The sequence below is a fragment of the Pleurodeles waltl genome, chromosome 3_1, assembly GCF_031143425.1.
Source record: "Pleurodeles waltl isolate 20211129_DDA chromosome 3_1, aPleWal1.hap1.20221129, whole genome shotgun sequence".
Lineage (NCBI taxonomy): Eukaryota > Metazoa > Chordata > Amphibia > Caudata > Salamandridae > Pleurodeles > Pleurodeles waltl.
The window spans coordinates 700,395,099-700,416,587 of NC_090440.1; the positions used below are offsets into that span (position 1 = coordinate 700,395,099).

General features: G+C 43.6%; 2 protein-coding genes across 6 annotated transcripts in view; one reads left to right on the forward strand and one right to left on the reverse strand.

Annotated features, from left to right (window-relative positions):
- The window catches only part of DCDC2B (doublecortin domain containing 2B), a 66,889-nt gene that overhangs the window by 37,537 nt on the left and 7,863 nt on the right, over positions 1-21,489 (forward strand). For 2 of the 4 annotated variants that reach the window (XM_069223352.1, XM_069223349.1), the window contains exons 8-15: positions 1,011-1,206; positions 2,735-2,838; positions 3,139-3,204; positions 5,363-5,422; positions 5,793-5,855; positions 20,071-20,121; positions 20,528-20,590; positions 21,058-21,120. In XM_069223352.1, the coding sequence (XP_069079453.1) occupies positions 1,011-1,206; positions 2,735-2,838; positions 3,139-3,204; positions 5,363-5,422; positions 5,793-5,855; positions 20,071-20,121; positions 20,528-20,590; positions 21,058-21,120 (666 nt within the window). The remainder of the gene's footprint in view (positions 1-1,010; positions 1,207-2,734; positions 2,839-3,138; positions 3,205-5,362; positions 5,423-5,792; positions 5,856-20,070; positions 20,122-20,527; positions 20,591-21,057; positions 21,121-21,489) is intronic. The other 2 variants (XM_069223351.1, XM_069223353.1) reach the window with 2 other exon arrangements.
- The window catches only part of TMEM234 (transmembrane protein 234), a 163,921-nt gene that overhangs the window by 18,835 nt on the left and 123,597 nt on the right, over positions 1-21,489 (reverse strand). Inside the window, exon 6 of one of the 2 annotated variants that reach the window (XR_011201405.1) lies at positions 682-817. The exons of the other annotated variant lie outside the window; for it this stretch is intronic. The gene's annotated coding sequence lies outside the window, so the exon portion shown is untranslated. Of the gene's footprint in view, positions 1-681; positions 818-21,489 lie in introns of those variants that run through there. 2 annotated transcript variants of the gene reach the window in all.

Sequence of the window (21,489 nt, forward strand, 5' to 3'; positions counted from 1 at the left end):
AATGCCATCAGAGCGTGCACAGTTAAATGACAGAACCAATCCCGAGGACACGAAAAATCTGAATTTTAAATTTCTTTAAAAATCACCGTGCTACATACATGTATAGAATGCTCTCCAGAGCAAAGAAGGATGCGATCACTTCCGTTTCCCTTTCCTGTGCCCTGGTTAAGTCTGGCCAGAGAAATGTACAGTGCTATTTTGTAATCCTTACACCAACATAAAAGGTGATTGCAAATTCTCTGTTGACTGAGCTAACAAATCTTAATCTGTCATATATGAAAAGGATATATGCTTCTCCAGGTAAGAAGTGACATCTTAACCTAACTTTTCCAATGGGTCGTATTTTGCAGCTAACAGTGCTTGCAAATGAAAAGCTAATATTTATTTATAATAAATAAGAAAGGTTCTGAAGAAGTATGAAGTCCGTTTGGGAGATTTGGAGGACTCCCAGGCACGGTAATGTGAGAGAAGTAATTTTAATGGCTGTTCCCTAAAACAACTCCAGCTGACACGTTTAAGGACTTACAAATCCCAATGTCGCTTCAGTCAGAATTCAAAAAGATCACAGATTAACTGGTTGGTTTTAGAATAAGGGTCCAGGACGAAAGTACACAATCAGCATGATCAATTTGATGTGTGCCCCAAAAAATAACCCAAAGGTAGACTTGCTAATGGATGGTGATGCAATGTAGCACGAAGCAGCAGAGTCAGGTGGAATCCTGGGGAGTCTTGAAGTTCGGTGAGTATTCCTCATGATAACTGGCCGTGGTTCAATGCTTTCTGCAAAGTGGCTCTTACTATTTATTTGTAGTACTTCCTGGGTATATTAAACAAATAAAAACATTTGTAATACGTTTTGTTTTATTACACTGCTTAATATTTTCATACAATGAAATACTCTGTCATAGGTCCAACAGGCAAAATCACATGCTCAGCACTGGTAACTTATCATTATATACAAAATGTCAGATATAGGGTTTGAGAATGATTGTTCTATGTGGTTATTTTAGCTGGACCCTCGCAGGGTGCAATCCACAGGAGATGCGGAGGCCGAAAAGGTCTTGGTGTCACCACCGCCAGCCCGAAGACATCTGACTAAGAATAAGAGCTCAGAGGAAGAATCCATCTTCTATGCCAAACCTGTGCGTGTGCGTCCAAATGCCAAGACCAACCCCATCCCACCACTGGAAAACAATCAAGGTACAGGTGAGCACACAGGAGACACATGAAGAAGATAACCAGTGCAGATATAGGCAAGCATAGACCTCATCAGGCGACTGATAACCAGATGAAGGGCCTTCAAACAGGGACCATGGGAAGGAAGCAAGCCACAAAAGTAACATGGAGCAATTGAGCACATTAGGAAGGAGGCAGACAACCATGATATTTTTGTGGGGAGCAAAACATGAACATTAATGCCAATCCTTCTAGCATCCTTCATGGTCCCTTAAGTGCACTGTTTGGAGCCTGATTGCCTCTGGACCAGATTACTTAATGCATTCGATTCTGGGACATTGTTACATGCTTAGAGTTCGTGTTGTGCATCTCCTGACATACCACTGCTCCATCCCTTTACCTTTGAAAAGGTTGGTCCAGTTTTACAAATGGGCTGCGCTTGGTTTGAATTACATTTTTAACACAAACTCAACAGAAAGTGTTCTGGTGGGATTTATTGTACAACCCAAATTGTGATTTGCGTTGCAGAGTAACCCAACATAACGCACAATTGCTCAATGAGCTGCCATGCGTTACTTTGTGTCAAGTGGGTGTTCTATGGGTGTTGCATGAGCGTTCCCATGCAACCGCCCATGGGTTTTGTTGCAAATCCCTATCTCCCAAAAACAGTTGACAGGGATTTGTGCCAAAATACTACACCTCCTCAAGGCAGGAGCAGCTTGGATAAATGTTTTAATATCTCCTCCTTTTCCCACATAGCATGTGTGCTGTTTTGTCCAGGACACATACAAAGTGTGAAAAGTCTTAACAGATAGGTTTGTATTCAAAATGACCCCTCCTAGTTTAAAACCTATACAAGGGACACCCTTGTATTATGGCGCAAGGGTGTCTGCATTGGTGCATGACTGCCTAAAGAGCATCAGTGCAGGGAGAGAGTCGAACAGTACCATGTCTTAGTAGCTGTGGTGCTGTTCCGCTTCTCTCCCTTCACGCAGTGCAGCAACTTATACATCTGTGCCTCTCTGGGTGTTCCATGGGAGAAGATCTGATGTGTGGATTGGCAGTCCTAGAAATAGATTTGAAAGCTTTGCAGAATGCAAATGGCAAAACAATGTGCAGCATCATATTTATGCAAGCCACTTGTCATTAATTTAATCTTTCACATAAATGCAAATAATGCTGTGGTTTTGTGCTAAATATGTAAACAGTGTCTTACATGAGATTTGTACTCAACCAACAACCTCCAGTACAAATTTCTTTGTTTGGAGATAATATTTCACAAAAAGCTGAGTCCCGCTACTTTGCTTTTTGTAAGCCATCTATGCACATATAATTGGGGGTTTTGTGTCGACTGAAGCAGGAGTGATATGCTCACATCCGCTTTCAGTGTTAAAATTCATTTGTGAGCAAAAGTTGATCAATGTTATTGTTTGCGTCACCTAGAATTGCAGCATATTGCATGAACACCCATGCCTAACTTAAGTAAACCTGGATCCTGCTATCTCAGGTGATGTGTCATTGCCTTCATGATCTGACTTGCACTGCTCCTTTTCCATAGAGGCCACAAAGGTTTTTAAAGTGAAACAGTCACGCCGAGAAATCGCAGGTGCCTCAGAGGTTCTGGAAGATGAAAACACTCGGGTGGAGCTTCCACTGGATCAGGTACCTCTTCATTATCTTATCATTACTAACATTTTTGAGGTCAGACTTCTGTAGTAGCCCCTCAAATAGCTGAATTGCACAGCTTTCTCCACCCTCAATGTCACACTGCACCTCTAAATAGTGAGCTACGATGTCCGCTTGATAAAGGGGGTCACAGGAAACCCACACTCCTCCCTCAGACGTACACATTCAGCATCCAATCACTGCAGGTCAAAAAGATCTCCCCCCACTAATAAATATTTCAGAAGGCCTAGAAATAAAGTTTGACCTCGCTGAACAAACTCTCTTGTGTTTTCAAAGCAAGTTGCAGAGACCATCAAGGATGAAACAACAACAACAAGAAAGAAGGATGCAGCTCCAAAACAGGTACAATGGCGAGCAACGGGTGTGGGTAATTGAAAGGGTTGTGACTTACAACCTGTGGGAGGAAACAGAGATGTCCTGGGGTAAGGATTTGCTCTCTGAGATGAAGCTCTTGTGCTCCTCACATACAGCAGCATTGACTGTTGAGGAGGAAGGTCACAGTGCGATGGAACCTGATGCAGGCAAAGAGGAGTAGAAATAACTAGCATTTGCAATGCAATATGTCTCACGTTAGCTTGAGTTAGGGCTATTGTCATTGTACATTTATAATTGGTCTTTTCCTGCCATATAATTCCAGTGGCCCTGCTTGTAACTAAAGCACTTCCATTTACCTTCATCCTCTATCTGCAGCAAAAAATGAAAATGTTGCCATTTAGCATCCTAATTTAAATCTGCCATGCCAATATAAATAGAATACCACTTTCACAACCCCATCATACGAGTTGCTGGCTTGCTAACACAATATTCCCAAAAAAGACACAAGACAGCCACAGAGGAGAAATAAACTAGAAGGGCCACCCAAACATATCAAGAGTGTTCAAACAGTCATTGTATAACAAGGGTGTTAAGTTGGCCTGAATCATAGTCATAATTGTAATAAGGAGAGATTATTAAAACATATACAATTATCATATAAACCTTTCTCAAAAATAAACTTTTGGCATTAGACTGTAATGCTCAAACCAGGCCCTAGAGGACACCGTAACAAAAATATCATTTGTAAGAAACATGGTCATGTAACCATATTACTAGGCCCTAGAGGGCATAACCCCATGAGAAAAACAGGAGAAAGTAATGAAGTGTAGCCATATACTTAGCTCCTCGAGGGCGTTTTTAGGGCTAGCAGGTCTACTGCAATGATATTACGAACAAGAGATGATGTAGACATAAAAAGCAGATTATGGTCAATGTTTTGAAGGTGGCCCCATTGTCCTAGGTTTACCAAAGGCTGAGTTATGATAAAAAATGTTTTGTAAAATTAATGCCCTACAAAGCATTATGGGGAAAGTTTCCATGCCACAAGTATTTTAGTATGTTGATATGACTGCAATGTTTAGAACAGCCCCTAGAAGACACCACAATGAAAATAGCATTTATAAGAAACATGGTCATGTAATTATATACTTAGCCCCTACATGGCATAACCACACAAAAGAAAATAGCAGAAAGTAATGCACTGTAACCATATATTTAGGCCCTAGAGGGCGTAGTGGACTATACATTCTCAGGGCTGGCAGGCCTACTGCAACTATATTACAAACAAGGCCCTTAAAACATTAACTACTTTCAGCTGTAAAAGAAAAGTTCCATCCATGAGAGCTTAAAAAGACACTGACTGGTATGAGGGGGGTTATTATTTTGGAGCCCCCACTAACCTAGTGTGGGGACCCAGAGATGACCTAGACAACAAGAGTGTGGCATGCTGAACGTTTTGGTGGTGGGCCTATTATCCTAGGACCACCCCAGACTGAGTTATGAGCAAAAATGTTTTATAAAAGCAATGCCCTGCAAAGCATTATGGAGTGATTTTCCCAAGAGCACTTACTATTGTAGTATTGGCTCTCCTGCCGTGCAAGGAGAGCCGCTTTTGCTTTGAGGATTTTTGTTTTACCTAAAGCATTTACCAATTTCAAGAAAGGACTTTGATTAGGTAACTGTGAACAATGTGACCAGCACTCCAATACCACCAATCGAGATCACACTGTTGTGCCTGTTCGTGCTGTGAACACCATGGCCGTCACACAGCACGAAGGGGAGAGACAAAAGTAAAAATAGTTTGCCCATGCTGAAGTATATCGGCAATTGTGCAATAAACCATGTAAAAGGGGCAGCCGGTAAGGCGTGACAAAAACAGCCTCAAGGTGGGACAAACATAAAGCATTTACCAATAACATCAAGTGATTTTCGAAAGGCAAGCCCAGAAACTAATGAAAGGGATGGGTGTGAGATGGGCGTAGTTAAAAACCCACAATACTTACCACAGGTCAAAGCGCTTGCACGCTCAACCTAAAAACGAGCTTTGATTAAGACAGGTGAAAAACAGGGTTTGAGTTACTATCATATGGGGTCCCAAAGCCTCCTTCTCCCAATAGTAGGAATCACAGAATCTATCGGGGTAAATCTTCTCCTGGGTGAGTGAAGCTATCTTTTCTCCTCTCAGAGAACTATAGAAACTGAGGCGGAAGCTACACCGAGGAAGAAGGCTGCAGCTCCCAAACAGGTAATCATGGACAATAAGGTGTGAGCAACAAGGTACGCAAGTAAAAAAGGGAGTGAGAGCATTTGATGGCGTAGGCAATGATTAATGTTAGAAAAGGGACAAGTGATGAGGATGCCAATAATGGGTGCAATCACAGGTCTGAGAATGGTGTGTGAAAAGCAGAGCTGGGTGTAAGTGTATCTGAACCAAGGGAGCGTCCCAGTAACTGGGGTGTCAATATATAATCTGCTAGTAACATGGTTGTAAGAGAAGTTGCAACTAAAAGAGTGATAATGAATGAGTGATTAGCACAGTGAATAATGGTAGTCTATGTGTAGATTCAGTAACTATGGGTTGCCCTCACTCACAAAAGCTCTCCTGCTCTTCCCAGCGAGTAGCAGAGATTCTCGAGGAAGAAGCTACACCAAGGAAGAATGTGGCTCATCCTAATCAGGTACAGCGAGAGAACATACAGTGGTGTGAACACTGGCAAGTGCATAAGAAGAGGGGTACAGTAACCATGTTGTGATGAAAGATATGAGTACTATGAGGATATGAGTGACAGCAGATGTATGAAGGGTACTAGTGACAAAGGTATGGTTAACTGAATGACGGGTATGAGTGACCCGAATAATGAGTGCTGACAATGAAAGCATGAGCAGCAGGGGTTCCAAAAAGTTACGTCTTTTAACAGGTGGTAAGAATAATAGGGATGCAAGTAAGTATGAGTGCAAATAACAGGGTGGTAGGTGTGATTAAAGGAGTAAGCTAATAAATGGGATCTCTGTCACAGGGAGGACAATTAATGGACTTTGAATGGGAAATGCAGATGTGTGCAATAGCAATGGTTTGGATTATAAGATGTGATTGGGGGTGCAGGTGACCATGGGTGTGACAACATGAGAGTGATTTTGGGGGTGTGAACGAGTATCATTGTGAATCAGACACATTGTGTAGGAGCTTCTGCCACTGCCCAGTAATCCTGCCATAATAGGCTGAGCACAGCCCCCCCTGATAGCCACAATAGCAACAAATCGCCCTACACCAGCGGATAAGATGGCACTCGTTAGGGAGCTGGGGCTGGGAGGATCCGCAAATGGTCTTCCTGACGGATATGCAGGAGCTGGGCCTCGGAGCTAAGCCAGTGAATAAAGTAAGGGCCTGCAGAAGCGAGAGCTGCAATATAGAATCCTGCCGCACGGAAAAGAATGCAGCCAAGATTGTGCAGCTACGTGACCATCCAGACTGTCTCCCAGGCCCTGAGGACAGACGGGGAAATCTGGAGAGCCCAGAGGTCCACCATGGTCCATCCAGTGACTGAGAAAATTGCAAGAATGGGCAGTGGGAGGATAGCTAAGTGTGGTGGGGGTGGACACCGGCAGTTTTCAGTTTCCAGTTTCATCCTCTGTATCCCTATCCTTCAAGTGCAGATGAGATGTCTGATTGACAGCTGTTGTGGTCATCGAGGAGAGAGGCCCACCGTGAATGACCCAGAGTGGTCTTCAGCACTTGGGTGCTTTAGGGGTGATGGCTGGTTAGAGGAAACGCACAGTTGCCCTACGTGAGGGAGGAGTGCTCAGGGGACAGGACATGAGGGCCCATGACTGTCCCTAGTAGTAAGAGTGGACTCTGCATGGTTCAGCTTCTAAGTAGCCATGTTAGATGGGTAATGAACTGACTGCATTTGCCTGAATAGACTGCTGGTTGTATTGGTGCAATTGCAAGCAGACATTCGTAAATAGAGGTCAGCAGTACAGACAATACAGTGACAAACATCTGGAAAATGATGCAACACATACCTTGGAGACGAACCACAGTGGGCAAGCCTAAGCAAATAAAGATACTTGTATCAACAGTAGATGGACTAGTTGCTGAAAAAACAAACCGCACAGTGCCTCGCAAACTGGCATGGAACTGGCAGGTACTATGCTGCAACTTTCAGACAAACTAAATGTGATTTGGGCAGCAATTGGTCAGATAGGGTAGGCAAAACAACAACCCAGTGGCCAAGGATCTAAGATTACTGAGCAGACCAATGTAAAATGGTTGAAAGTAGGGCACAGAGGTGCAGCTATACAAAGCTTTTTAGCCGCAAACGGCCCGATTTGCAGAATGGTGCCGGTTGCAACAAGAAAAAAGCTTGTTCCTATGTACAAACCCAATTTTGTGATTTGGTAATCTATATACCAAATCACAAAAAGGATTTAGGAGTCACAATTAGGAAGGGGCGTTCCAAGGGCATCCCTTCCTAATTACGAGTCACAGTTGTATGTATGATTGTTTTGTGACTATGAAAGCGGTCGCAAAACAATCGCAGTTAACACTAATTTCAAATTGGTGTAAACCCATTCGTAAACAGGAAGAGGTCCCAAAGGGACCCCTTCCTCTTTGTGAATGGAAGGTAAATTATTTTTTCAGAGCAGGTAGTGGTCCCACCTTTCCCGCCCCTCTCTTTTCAATTGTTTGACAAGTGACATGTTAGAGGTCAGGCAGTCTGCTGGGTAGAGTGCCACACCAGTCTAATGGATGCACAGCACTTGGCATCTATACGGATCAGAGACTAAGGAGGTGAGGTAAGGCTCCCTCCAGATAGGAGAACCATCCCCAGAGTGTATTCAGTGTCCCAGAAGTGGACTTCAGTATAACTATGTTGACATTCTACTTGCTTATTTGTAGTGGAAGATACAGGCTGTGCTCTGGTGATGGATAACTGTTTGGGTGGTTCACCAGTGTTGCTATTTGCAAATGGTGGATGACATCTAGTGGGTTCTCCATAGACCTGATAATTCCGGATGTGAGGGGGGGGGTCAGGCTTTGTGCTTATAAGCAGAGGGGTGTACCCGATAAAAAAGGTACAAAATACACATCTACCTCCAACAATGGGGAATTGACATTGCATGTCTGCAGGAAAATCACATAAAATCAGAGCAGGGAACAGATCTGTGGGGATTTTATTTGGTGACTTTTTTAGCATTGCATATTCATCTTTCATCAGAGTTACTTTCATTTGCAACCAGCGTGGTGTATGATATGTAACGGAGACATTATAGGTAAATCCTGAAGGAAGGTACTTAGCAGGTTAGATGCAGCACAGTTGGCCATTTTGAGTGTGTTTGCACCTCACACTTCACAGTGCGAATTCAAGGCCTCTAGGCAAGAATATACATTGCTGTCATTGCAAATTGCGACATGGTGTGAGTGTGTGCTGGGTGATTTTAACTGTGTGAGAGAGGTGGGAAATTGACAAATCCTTTCCTTTGCTACAATCATGGCATGCAGAAACCTTCAGCAAATGGTTGTCTGATTGGAAACTGATCAACTCCTGGTGAGCATTCCATCGATCACTACAGTTTATTCCCCAAAACTTTTAAAAGAACATTTTACTGGCATTTTTTCAACATGACACATACATTACAAAAGGAGCATTGTATTGTCAACAATGTATCCATAGTCATAGGATCCTCCCCAAAGCCTAATAGTAACATTCCTCCTCCCCCCCAAAAAAAATCTCTTCAGGCAGCTGTAGGTCAGAGCATTATGTAACACACATTGGCGGTCCATTAGGTCCATTCCTTCCCAGAATCATTACCTAAACTAAGGGTCCACACACCCATCTCATGGGGTATTTCTCAGTCCTCATTTCTTAGGGTGACCAGCCAGTCCCTCCGTCTAAGCCTTCTGGATCTCTTTTTTGCCCAGAATTTCCCTATCTAGAGACTCTTGTCCCCCAATCATTATCTCCCATTTACCGCCACGAATTCTAAATGAGGTAAAAATTCAATGGGCAGCCTCTGGAGTGGTACACCATTTATTCTGCTCTCATGCATAAAAGTTAAGGTTCGACTCCCACTCCCGTAACATTGGCAGGACCGGACTTCCCCATCTCCTGGCTAGGTCTCTCTTTGCCACCGCTAGAGCCACGGAGCAAAAAAGTAGGGTATATTTCTCTAGGGTCTGCTCTCCCCATATGCCCCTCACCAGTAGTGGGGTTAAACTAACAGTAGTCTCCAACACCTCTAATATCCCCGACTCCACCCAGCACCAGCATTTCTGTACAGGTGGGCACTCCCACAGTGGGTGGATCAGTGTCCCTCCCCTCCTGCATTCTCGAAGACACAGGTGGGAGTTACATCACCCAAATTTGTCTAGGTATTCCCTATTGAGGTACACCCTATGAGTACCTTTATCTGGACCAGATGAAGCCCAGCTATTAACACCACCTCACGCAGATAACAAACGGCCTCACCCCAGGCGTCATCCTCCGAGAGACCCATTATCATTCCCAAAAGTCCTTAACAGTCGTTATGTCCGGGACACTGCACCAATATAGTAGTACAGACCAAGGAAATAACGTGCATATGCAAGGGGCCAGTTGCACCCTATATTTTAGTGGGGATTCCTCCGGCAGGTCGTCCAATAGGGGACAATATCCATTAAGTTTGTGATGCATCTGGTGGTAGCTGAGGTACTGGCTGCCCGACATCTCATATTCTGTTTGGAGTTCCTGGAAGATGATCAGCCTGCCCTCTCGCCACACATCTCCCTCCATCAAGATTTCCAGAATATCCCATTTTCTACAATCCTAGATATTCCTCACTTCCTTCAGTGCCTCTGCCTCCCACAGAGGGGCCATTGTTATCCGTCCCTCCAGCCCAGGGGCCTCTCAGCCCGCCTCCAAATCCTGAGTACCTGTGCTGTTGATGCCGGTAGACCCGCAGCCTCTTTCCCCCGTAAATGTAGCACGTGTCCCAAGAGATCTATCGCTCTTTTGTCAGCATTAGGGAGGGCTCTACCTGTTCTGAAAACATCCATTCCTTTGCCACTGTTAGCTGTGCTGCCCAGTTATATAGTCTTAGATCTGGCAAGGCGATGCCCCCATCCCAGGTCTTTCTGGTCACTATTCTGAAAGCTATTCTTTTTTTGTTTTGTTTAATTGATCTTTATTTTCTTTTCTTATAGGAGTAGTAGAAAACAATTCAGAAGGCTCTGCACTATAACTATGCATGACTCTCGCTAGTCCATCTGGTTCATAAGGATGTCCAGTATACATAAATTGTATGTCACTCCAGAATTTCAGGTTCTGATTGCATATGTTAATCCATGAATTGAGAGGAAAAAAAGGAACAAAAATCAACTCTACAACTTGTTGGAGCTATCATTAGTGATTGCTGCTCGAGTCACGACTAGTGCTATGTCAGCTGCAGAGTGTTATGCAAGAATGCAGTGTGGATAGTGCGGGTGGACTGTGGTCTCTTTGCACTTGGTGGTGTGGCCCTTTTATGTAGTCTGCATAGCCACAGCGTGCTGATTTAGATGTGCTTTTTGTCTGAAGTAGAGTTGTGTAAGGCGGTTTGTCTGATTTGGGTGACACTGATAACAGGAAATAGTCCCAGCTCATGAAGGAAGCTGCCTATTTGTGTAATTGTGAACACGTATACTTGCATCTACTTCTGTCTGGGTGTATTTGTGTAGCTCAGCTCTTCATTTGGTACTGTCTGGAGCTTGGAGCGATTTACAGTTCACGGAGAGGACCCATTTTCCCAGTGCTAAGGCCAAGTCTCAGTAGGTGATTTGTCTACTTTTGACCTAGGCAGTAGGCCAAGGAGACATATTCTGGGGTTGGCTTGTACCTTCTGCCTAGTCCAGTTGTTTAACTGCTTCATGATAATTTCTCAGTGTGGCTGTAAAGTATTGCATTACCATACCATGTGGAAAAAGTGGGCTTCACACTTGCTGCATCTAGCACGTGAGTGTGGCACATTAGGGACCATGCTGTGTACCCACGCCGGAGTTAAGTAAGTGGGATGAAGACAGTTGAACTGCAGCTGTTTAAGCTTACCGTATGTACATGCTCAAAGTGCCAGGGCCCATTCCCTGGCTTTCAAATCTACTCTCATGTCTGACTCCCGCCGGTTATCAGAATATTGAGATTCTTTTGTTTTGACACTCCCTTTTGGCTTTGTATGGAACAGCTATTAAGCATTGGTGACTGTCCCACGTTTTGTCCATTTTGGGTTCATCTAGGCCTCTCCCCCATTTCTGTCTCAATGCTTTTACCAGGGTTGTATATGTGAGAAATTGGCATATTGCGATATTATAGGACGTAGATAGTTTGTCCAGAGGTATTAAAGAGCCTGAGTCTAAGATGTGGCTCAACGTGGTGATGTCTGCCTGGTACACTGTGCTTTGTTCTCTACTGCAGTGATCTGCTTGAACCTGTTAGATCCCATAATGGATTTTTCCATTTGCTATCCTTTTCAGGTAGCAGCTCCAGTTATATTTGACTGCCTTAAGAAGGGCTGATGTGGGTCTTTGCGGTACTGGGGAGTACGTATTCTCTAATGTTTCACAATGTCAGTTTGCCATTTACATATGTCAATTCCAGAGAGTCTACCCCTGGAAACCATGAAGACACACCTTGCTGTGGGCTGCCAAATAGTATTGATCAAAGTCAGTGGCTCCCAAGTTGACTTCTTCTAGGGGCAGGTATAATTGTTTTAGGGCGGCCCTCTATCTGTCAGTTCCCCAGATCAATTCAAGCTGCAGTGAAGTTAACTCTTTGACAAGGGGACTTTTGGCCTGTATTTGTATACTGCCGAAGTTATACAATAACCTCAGGAGTAACATCTTTTTGGAAAACGCTGTGCGCCCTATGACTGACAAAGGGAACTTGTTCTAAAATGCTATTAACGTTTGTGCTCCAGTGACCATGCTGCCCAGGAGCACATCCTTTGGAGTCCTATATGCATTGACACTGAGATATTTAAACATACAGGTTTCCATTGCAAGATTGTGCCATTTCAGAGTCTATGACTCTTACATGATCTTCTGTAACTGGAAACAGACATGATTTAGCCCTGTTCACGTTCCAAATCTATCAAGGACCCTCAATAGCACCAGTAAAACTATCCATCCATCCTCAATGTAAAGGAGGACATTTTTGCTTATGGTGATATAGCATGTGTATAAGCGCTTGCATTCTCGCCCATCCGTCTTCTATAGCATGCTAATGGCTTCTTTGCTAACACTGGCAGGGATTCTGCTTTTACCGAACTGTGCCATGGGACAACAGAACGACAGAATGTAGGGGCTGTGCCACTTCAGCTAAATCGGTACGGTCAGACCAAAATACCAAGCTAACTCACAGTGCCTTACTTGCACTCCTAAGCTCAGAGAGTGCCAAGTGCCAACCCAAAAAGCACAACACTCTAGCCTCCCTCTCAGGGAACCGTGGTGAAACAGGTCAGTCCTTTTCGTAAGTTCTCAGTCATACATATCCATAGTAACAGTAAAAAGACACAATGAAAGTACACAATATATTAATTACAACTAACGTAGTCTATTATGAAGCAAATTAGATGTGATTACAATACTGGCAATAATTATATAAAATTAGAATAGCAGTTAGAAAACTGTTTAATACGAATAGTGCACCCATTACACAAATCTAGTGGCCTAAGTCTATCCTGTTATGGTTTGCGTCGGAAGACTATTATTCTTAGTGATCTCTGGGAGCAGCGAACCCCATACCTCTGCGTAGTCAAGTGGTACTCATAGGAAAGTGTAAACCCAGTTTAGACAGGCTGCATACCCTGGAGGGTATCTGTTCCACAGACTGGTCAGCTCTGCTAGAATCCTCCTCTCTAAAGCTCCACTCTATGGGACCTGATTTATAACATTAGCTTGATACAGTGAAAAGCTAGTGTGCTATGTCTACAGCAGACTGGAAAAGATTGCTGGACAGACAGAAACCAACACCTGGCACTTGTGCTCGCTTAGCAATCAGAGAATGTACAGATAGAGTCCCAGAAAAGTGGCTTCACACCAAGTGACACTACAATGTGTTTCAAAACAATGACACGAAAGAAAAATGTGCAGTGCAGAAACATAAATTAGAGTGCTAAGAAATGAGACATAACTATAGTGAGTCCATGAATGGGCCTCATGACAACACAAATAGAGGTGAAAGAGGACATCCCTGCCCTGTTGCCGGCAGATGATATTACTCTGCCAGTTTTTAGGTGTGCTGTGGGGTCAGCAGGCGTATGCACCTCAGCTAGTTGGTCCCAGAACCCACATATCAAAGGACCAGCCAAGCGCATCAAACGCTTTCTCCTTCTCAATGGAAACCACTGCTGCCTTTTTTATTTGTATTGGAGACACTACCCCTGACGTGGAGAACTCTGCAAGCATTTGAGACATTACTACTACCAGGAAGGAAAACACTTTAGTTTAGAAGGCATCACCTTTAATATTCTGCTTGCCAGCATGGATAATGGCCAATGTACGTCAGTGCCCAATGGGTTCTGGCTGAGTATTATCAATACTCCTATCTGGCTTCCAGTAGTAGTAAGTAGGGAGGATACCTCTCACGGATGCAGAAGGGTAAAAGGCTAGTAGATACCCATCGAGGGTGTCCTTAACCAACTTGTGAAACTCCAAGGGTGGGTAACCTAGTGGAGCTGGGCATTTTACCTTCAGCCATCTTTGTTATTGCAAGTTCTATTTCATCTATTGAAAGCTGTCCTTCAAGCTCTTCTGTGTGATCTGATGTCAGCCTTTGCAACTTTGCTTCTGTGACATACAGCTGCATCACTGCGTTATCAGCCTCCTAGGTGTAGTTGTCCATAGAACATTTGGAATGTGTGAATTACCTCATTCTAAATGTTTAGTATGCAGACCTTAGGGTTTCTTATGGCAGAGAGTGCTATTTGGGGAGCTTCGGGGGCAACTCAATCTAGATAGAAGGGAGACCATTTTGTCACCCGCTAGTGGCAAGAAACTCCTTGTAACTAAATCAGATAAGCAGTTCGAAACTTCCCAATATGCCTGATTGTTGTCTGCATGTCAGAAGAGGGATTGTGTGTCTCTTCTTCCAGAGTTTGCAGCTCGTCCTCCATTCTGTGTTAGTAATAATTTACTGATGCCCCAGTCACGTTCTTGATACACATACCGCTTATATGCACCTTGAAGGCTTCTAAGACCATTAACTGTACCCACATTTAGTTGGAATATGGTGTCATCTCTTTTATTGTGTGTCGGAAGACTAATGGGTTATGGCCTGACCATGTTTTGGCCAGATACTGTGTCCCCAGAACCCTCCTGCCTAACTGTGCTGTCATAAGGAACATGTCAATCTGGGTGTCTAAGCCTTTGGGGGTATATGGGGTGGGACTATACACAAGTACTCTTCATTCAAAGGATGGGATGTCCGCCTTACATCCACAAGGCTTCATTCATCCCTCCACCCACTCAGCCATTTTCTGTGACAACTTCCTGGCAGATGGGGACAGTCTACACTGATGTTTGCCACACTGTTAGAGTTGCCTCCTATCATACATGGGTCCTTTGGGTATCTCCACAACTGGTGTGATAGGTGCTCTAAATGTTCATTAGTTTTGACACTTGGGGATTGGTAGGCCTATTATATGCAGTGGTTTGCATTTAATTGCCTATATATGCTGATGCTTCTTCCCTTTTTAGCACTCCCTGCTCAGTTAAGGTATGCGTATTTCCCAGTCTTATCCATATCACAACGGCATTGTAGTAAGCTGAGAATGTTGTGTAGTATAGCTGATTATTCCTCCTATGGTGTAGTCAGTATGCCTTCGGTCTTTGTGAGGTTGATTACTTGAAGAACAGCGATGTGAATACCCCTCGGCTTCAAGTATGCATGTACTTGATGCCTCTTCGCTGGACTCCCTAGACCTCTCCTGTTGCGTGTAATCAGTGTATAAGTCAGTGCCCATAGTGATGCATAGGGTGTGTAGCTATATGGAAAGGATGTGAATCTAGCAAACCTTCTGCTGTTCTCTTTAAGCCACCTGCGTTTATATGCCTGCCACCCCACTTAGACCTGAACTCCTCCCACAAGAAAGTTCCCTGGCCCTGTTAACTATGTAGCTATGAAACAAAATAAACAACTCGAAGCTTGCTTTTCGCTGTGTAGCAGGGAACTTTACAGAGTACTCTTATTTTTACCACATCCACAATCTTCACTCTTGGTTGGCCATGACCTTACACTTCATCTTCTAACAATCGCCATTCAGGATGTAGTGACACAGTCCAATCATTGCCCACTATTGACATGCTTGAAATGGAAAAGATAAATTGTCTGCATCCCAACATGGAGATTGCAAACAGCATTTTTAAAGTATGTTACGTTTGTGGCCACCATTAAAACCATATTAAACTCTACTTTGACACTAATGGGGGATTGGCGGGTGACTTTCTGATGGATGGAAGCTTTTGGGAGTGGCTTTACTTCATATGATGAAGGCGTTGCACTATCTTCCATTAGGAATTCCTCATTGTGATCCTGGAAGAAATGGGGTTCGGAGAGAGGATACTGAAATGGATCGGTTTCGGAACACAAATACAATAGACAGAGTAAGGACAGGAAACCTCCCCACATTTATTTGCTTTGGCTGCGGAGCTTTTTGGTAGAAATAATCTGGAAGAAAGGGGTCAGGTGTAATTTTATGCCACTGATGTCCTTCTATTCTTTAGTAGTATTGACAGGGACCTAGTAGAGGATCTAGAGTTCTTAAAATAAATCTGAGAAAATGTTGAAACTTCACTTGAATCCTGGGAAGTCGTCCTTGTACTCACCTTGCCAAGGGGAGCCGTTGAGACTATATAACCTACTCAATCTATACCTGACCTAAGACTGGGTCATCCTCGGATATCTCAGAATAATGGTCTACCAGACTGAGGTTGACCTCTTACGGGGAAACATGAATAAGGTGCTGTTAGGTGTCAAGGGCTTGTCTGCCTTTTGGAAGTGGCTCCCCCTCTTGGTGGCAGGCAGGGTACCATGAAAATGATAGGCTTACTCCGCTTTTTGTATTACTTCTCCACTGTTCAGATAAGACTGCTTCAGTGCCTTTTTGGGGGAATCAACAGTGTAGTCACAAAATTAAAATGGTGCAGACACAGACATAACACATTGCTAGGTAAGTTGCAACTTCCCATAATGGAAGGAGGTCTGGGCACCCCAGGTCTACAACTGTAATATGTGTTTGCCCAGCATCAATGAGTAGCTAGATGGCTTACATGGCCAAGCAATCCGGAAACATGGTATTTGACTCGAGTTCAAGGGAAAAAGGCAGTTTTGACCCAATTGTTGGCTGATAAAGACAAGCACAAGGAGGACCCAAAGCCAATTGAGGTTGATAGCAACTATTAGAGGTGGACGTTTTACAAAAAAAAAAAATTAGAACAGCTTATGTTCAGGACCTGCCACTATGTGTCCTTTCTAGATTTGCAAGCTTGGTGGAGCGGGTGGATGAAGGTGTGTAGGGGTCACCACAATAGGAGACATGGTAAATGAAGGTCAACTATGCACTTTTCAAACTTTGAGTTTGAAAATGGATGTGCGAGTAGGACAGTTCCTTGTGTTTGGTGCATTGATAGAACTCTTTAAAAAGAAATGGGGTGCAGAAGGGGCTATGTCATAACCACATACAGACTTAACAACACTGCTAACTCTGCAGAATGATGGAAGGCCCTTAAAACAAATATATAGTAACCCTAAACTTTTGTTGCTAGATCAGTGTGAGAAATGGGCCACAGACATGTGTAGGGCCTGACAGACAGTGGGTGGGTACATGTGATAATATTCCACCACAGGATATCTAAGAATGGTAGATTCCTACATACTACACCACACTTTTCTCACACCAGACTATTTGCACAAAATAATTCTGGCAGTCCCGAAAGAATGCTGGAGATTCCACCCGTTGGAGGTGAATTCAAAGCACATGTTCTGGAAATGTCCCCACTACTGGACACTATAAGGGTGCGGTCAACTACATAGACCAGTATACAGGAAAGAAGCTTGACAGCACCTCCAGAGAGTGTATCCTGAAAAGGCTCAAGAAGTCCAAAGTGGCTGGTAGATTGCGTCATGATGCGTATAAAGAAAACTTTGTGATGCAGTGGAAAATCAATCAAGTGTTCCACGTTGCAATTTAGAAGGCAGAGTTGGTCAAATAGGCATGGTGTAAGATTTGGTCATGACTACATGCTGTAGGCCCAAAGAAGCAAAGCAGCAGGCCAGTTAGTGGGATGAGATGCTTGAGCTTAACCTGATGCACATGGAGAGTAACATGCCCCTAGAAAGGAAATAAAATGGCAATAGGCTTCGGTGAGAGTGTCTTCAAAGTGGACAGACAGGGCAACATGATATGGTAGGGAAGGGGGCTCGGGGAGGGCAGGGGCGCTGTGTCAAGCATGTGGAGAAAGGCTGCATCAGATACATCGACTGGATAAAGTGACTGGAAGTAAATGGTGGGTGCCATTGGGGGGTCTAAAGGAATATAACAGAGACATAAATGGTGAGTTGGAAGAGGGCCACATTTGTATATTATGAGCTTCCCCTGATAGAACAGTGACCTACTATACTGGTGAAGATGCAGACCTGACAGTTACTGAAGGAAACTGCCCCAGAACAAACATTGCCATTATTTTGATGCATGTTGAAGCAACTCATGTAACCGCACTTGACAAAATGTTGTATCCTTGGAAACAATGCAGTAAAAAATTATAACAAAATGCGAGTGAGCGTAATAGGAGATGTGAATTTATTTATTGAGTAATGTAGCGTTTCTACAAGAAACTCTGCATATGACCATGAAAACAAAGGTACACAATCCATTATACTATTAGATCGGCATACATATAGCGAAGGCAGTTTGTTGGGTAAGTGGTTTGATGGCAGTACACACACACACACACACAAAATTATTTACAGTAACTGATTAACTGGAGAAATTGTACTGTACTTGTATATAGCGCTTAATAGCCCTGACGAAGCTTTGATGTATGTTGTTAAGAGGGTATTAGTGGTTATGGACTTAAATTAAAAGTTGGTGAGCCTTGAGGGAGATCTTCAAGTCATGGACACGGAAAACTGCACAAGCTCTACAGTGAGTGCTTTATGGTGGAGTGGGCTACAGGAAATGTACGTTTTTTAAACACTTTATTGATATCACTTTTAAAATTAACAGAATATACGTCGACGGGGCATGAAGTTTAAGTTTAGGAGGAACTAGAAGGTTTTGAGAGGGAAGATTGTTGGTGGGAATCGCTGGGTTAGGGATCGGGAGAGAGTTAGGAGCAGTGCTACTGATGGTCCTAAATAAATGTCTGATTAGTTTGAACAGATCCCAATTTGTACCTGATAAATATCAGGTCTGTTAACAACAGGATAGGGCGAGAAGTCTTTCTTTTGGAAGTTCTAGTATGCAGGCCTAGTGCTTTGACCACTGAGGTCAAAGACTAGAGAAGCAAACGACCAGGATGCTTTTTTAGTCGTTTTTACCCTAGGATTTGCATAGTTATCTGTGACGGGCTCTATGACAGTGCATTTTTAAGAGAAACGTCTACATGTTTAATAGTTAGCACCCTCCCAAGGCGCCTGCAGGAATAAAGAAAAATTCCAGCAGTGTCAGCCCCGAGATTTCAGTGAGTCTTTCTGTGGCATGACACTCCTGACCAAAGCCTACTTACTTCCAAAGGATGATCTGCTGAGATTCAGTAATTTCCTGGAAAATCAAATACAGACACCTCACATTTTTCACTTCAGGCCTGCAATATCACTCCTGGGGTGCCATAAGGTGACTACCTTGGATAAAGACTGGAGTAGGAATCTCCTGAAAAGGTTCTATGTCTTGTTCATAAAACACACTTTGGTAATGCCCCAGTTTTTTGTAACATTATTTTTTTAAATGACGACTATGATCTTGCATGCTGAGAAGTGGTCTGCTGTCTTCCTCTGGCAACTTAAATACTTTGCTGTGCTTTAAGGATGTTAGGCTTTGGGGCAGAGGTTTTTAGTACTAGGCCCTAAGCTTAGGAATTCCAATCCCTCTCACTTGAGACAGATCCCAAATTCGCTCTTTACTAAAGTTATAAAGACTTGGGTCTTCCAAAATCTCTGAGGTTTCCACGGCAGGCACCTGAGGTTTTTTCCCAGTGCAGAGATATCCTATGGGCGATTTAGCTGCCTTCTTAAGATGTTTTTAACAGAACAAATAAAATAGCGCAGGAGTAAGGCCAAGATGGTTTGGTCAGGGAATGCTCAGTTTAGCGAAATGCTCAGTTTAGCGAAAATGATATTGGCAGTGAGGGGTGTTGGGTAGTTGCAAGGAGAGTGAAAGTAGTAGCGATACTGATGGAAGTGTATGTTGGCATGAACAGCGCAAGATGGGTCAATGTTGGGCAATGCTTGAGTTAGGCTACCTAAGAGGAGAATCAAGTCTAAGGGATTTCCATGCACAGAGTGTCATTCAGTCAAGTTGAAGCTGGGTATCGGTAAGAAAAGAGGAATAGAAAAACAGGGGATGAGGGTCTGTAATTGGTGAAATAAGGGTTGAGAGATTTGGCAATGTGAGTGTCAGGAAGACTATTGAGAATTAGTACAACGAGCAAAATGGGGACTGTAGTAATGTTACAGGGTAGAACGGATATTGTACACAGGGGTGCAGAGCACAAATTACTCAAATACAAGAGGAGCATGAATAACAGGAATACGACTAACAGAAGTGTGACACATTGGGAGTGTGCGTAACAGGTAAATTAGCTGGGGTAAAAGTAACTGGTAAAAATGAGGGATAACGTGGGGTGCAATGCTAAAGTTCTTTGTTTCTTATTGTTGATCTATGCAGATTATTGAGGAGGAGGTCACACCAAGGAAAAAGGCAGCAACTCCAAATCAGGTACAATAGAAAGATTAATGGTGACGGTAGTGGATGTCAGGAATGTTGGTACAAGAAAGAGTAAATCTGAGTACTGGAGATGCTAGTAATTATGCTATGAACAGCCATGTGAATAAAGGGAGTGTGAATAATGGACAATAAGAATGGGTGCAACTAACTAGTGTGGCTAATAGAGCAAGGCTACAAAAGGCGAGTAACGGGATGTAAATAACAGGGTATGAGTAATAGAGAATTAAATCAAGGGGATGGGTGGGTGTATGTAGGCAGAGCAAGTAATGGTGATGCAAGCAGTGGGTGTGCAAGCAATAGCAGGTGTTACGGCTGAGAGGAGACAAGATGTAAGCACCAGCAAGTTGTGCACTTGGGGTTGCCCTCTGTGAGCAAAGCTTTCTTCTCTTTTTGTCAGAAGATGGAAGAGATCATCAAGGAGAAAGCAACGCCAAGAAAGAAAGGTGCAGATCATGGTCAGGTCAGTGACTAGTGCCAGGCAGGGCCTGGTGTACGAGTAATACATGAGCTGCAAACAGAAGCACGTGTTATGGAGCTGGAAGTTATGAGGCAGATGCTACAGAGGTGGGATGAAGGTGGCTTCAAGTAACATCGACGATAGTAATGGAGAGCATAACTAAAGGACAATGTTCAAAGGATGTAAATAACGGGGGGGTGTTTAATAGGGTGCAAGTAATGGGGACTACAAGCAAAAGGGTGTGGGTAATGAGAGAACCAGGGTAACGAGAGCGCCTTGAGACCCTCACGGGTGAGTAGCGCGCTCTGTAAATTTGTTTGATTGATTGATTGATAGTGGGGATGCAGAAATGGGGCTGCAGGTAACAACAATGAGACACAAAGGTTGTGTGAGTAATGGAGGTATGAGTAACAGCGGGTTGGCTATGGAGGATGCCCCTGGTGAATGATGCTCTCTTGCTTTCTTTTTAGAGAGTTACAGAGACCATCCAGGAGGAGGCTACACCGAGGGAAAACGCTGCAGCTGACAACCAGGTACAGCTATGGCTATGGACGGGGAATGGTGTCTCAGAAATAGAATGAGTTATGGAGGTGCAAATTATAGGGGTACATGTGGGAGGGTAGATCAAGTGGGCTGCCAATGAGTGGTGCAAGAGGGTACAAGTAATGCAGATGTCAGGAAACGGTCCATCAGTAAGCAAGATGAGTCAAGAAGTGCATATGATGGGAGATGAGCAACCTGAGTAACAATCGGTGCGAATAATGCTGCAGTAAGGAGGAGTAACAGCCTTCTCTTAACATGTGGTTCGAGATGTCCCTGGCTGAGCAGGACGAGGTGAATGGTTTTGCTTGATTTTTGAGTGGTAGCTATTTTCTTGTCGTCAATATCTTAATAGATGAGTT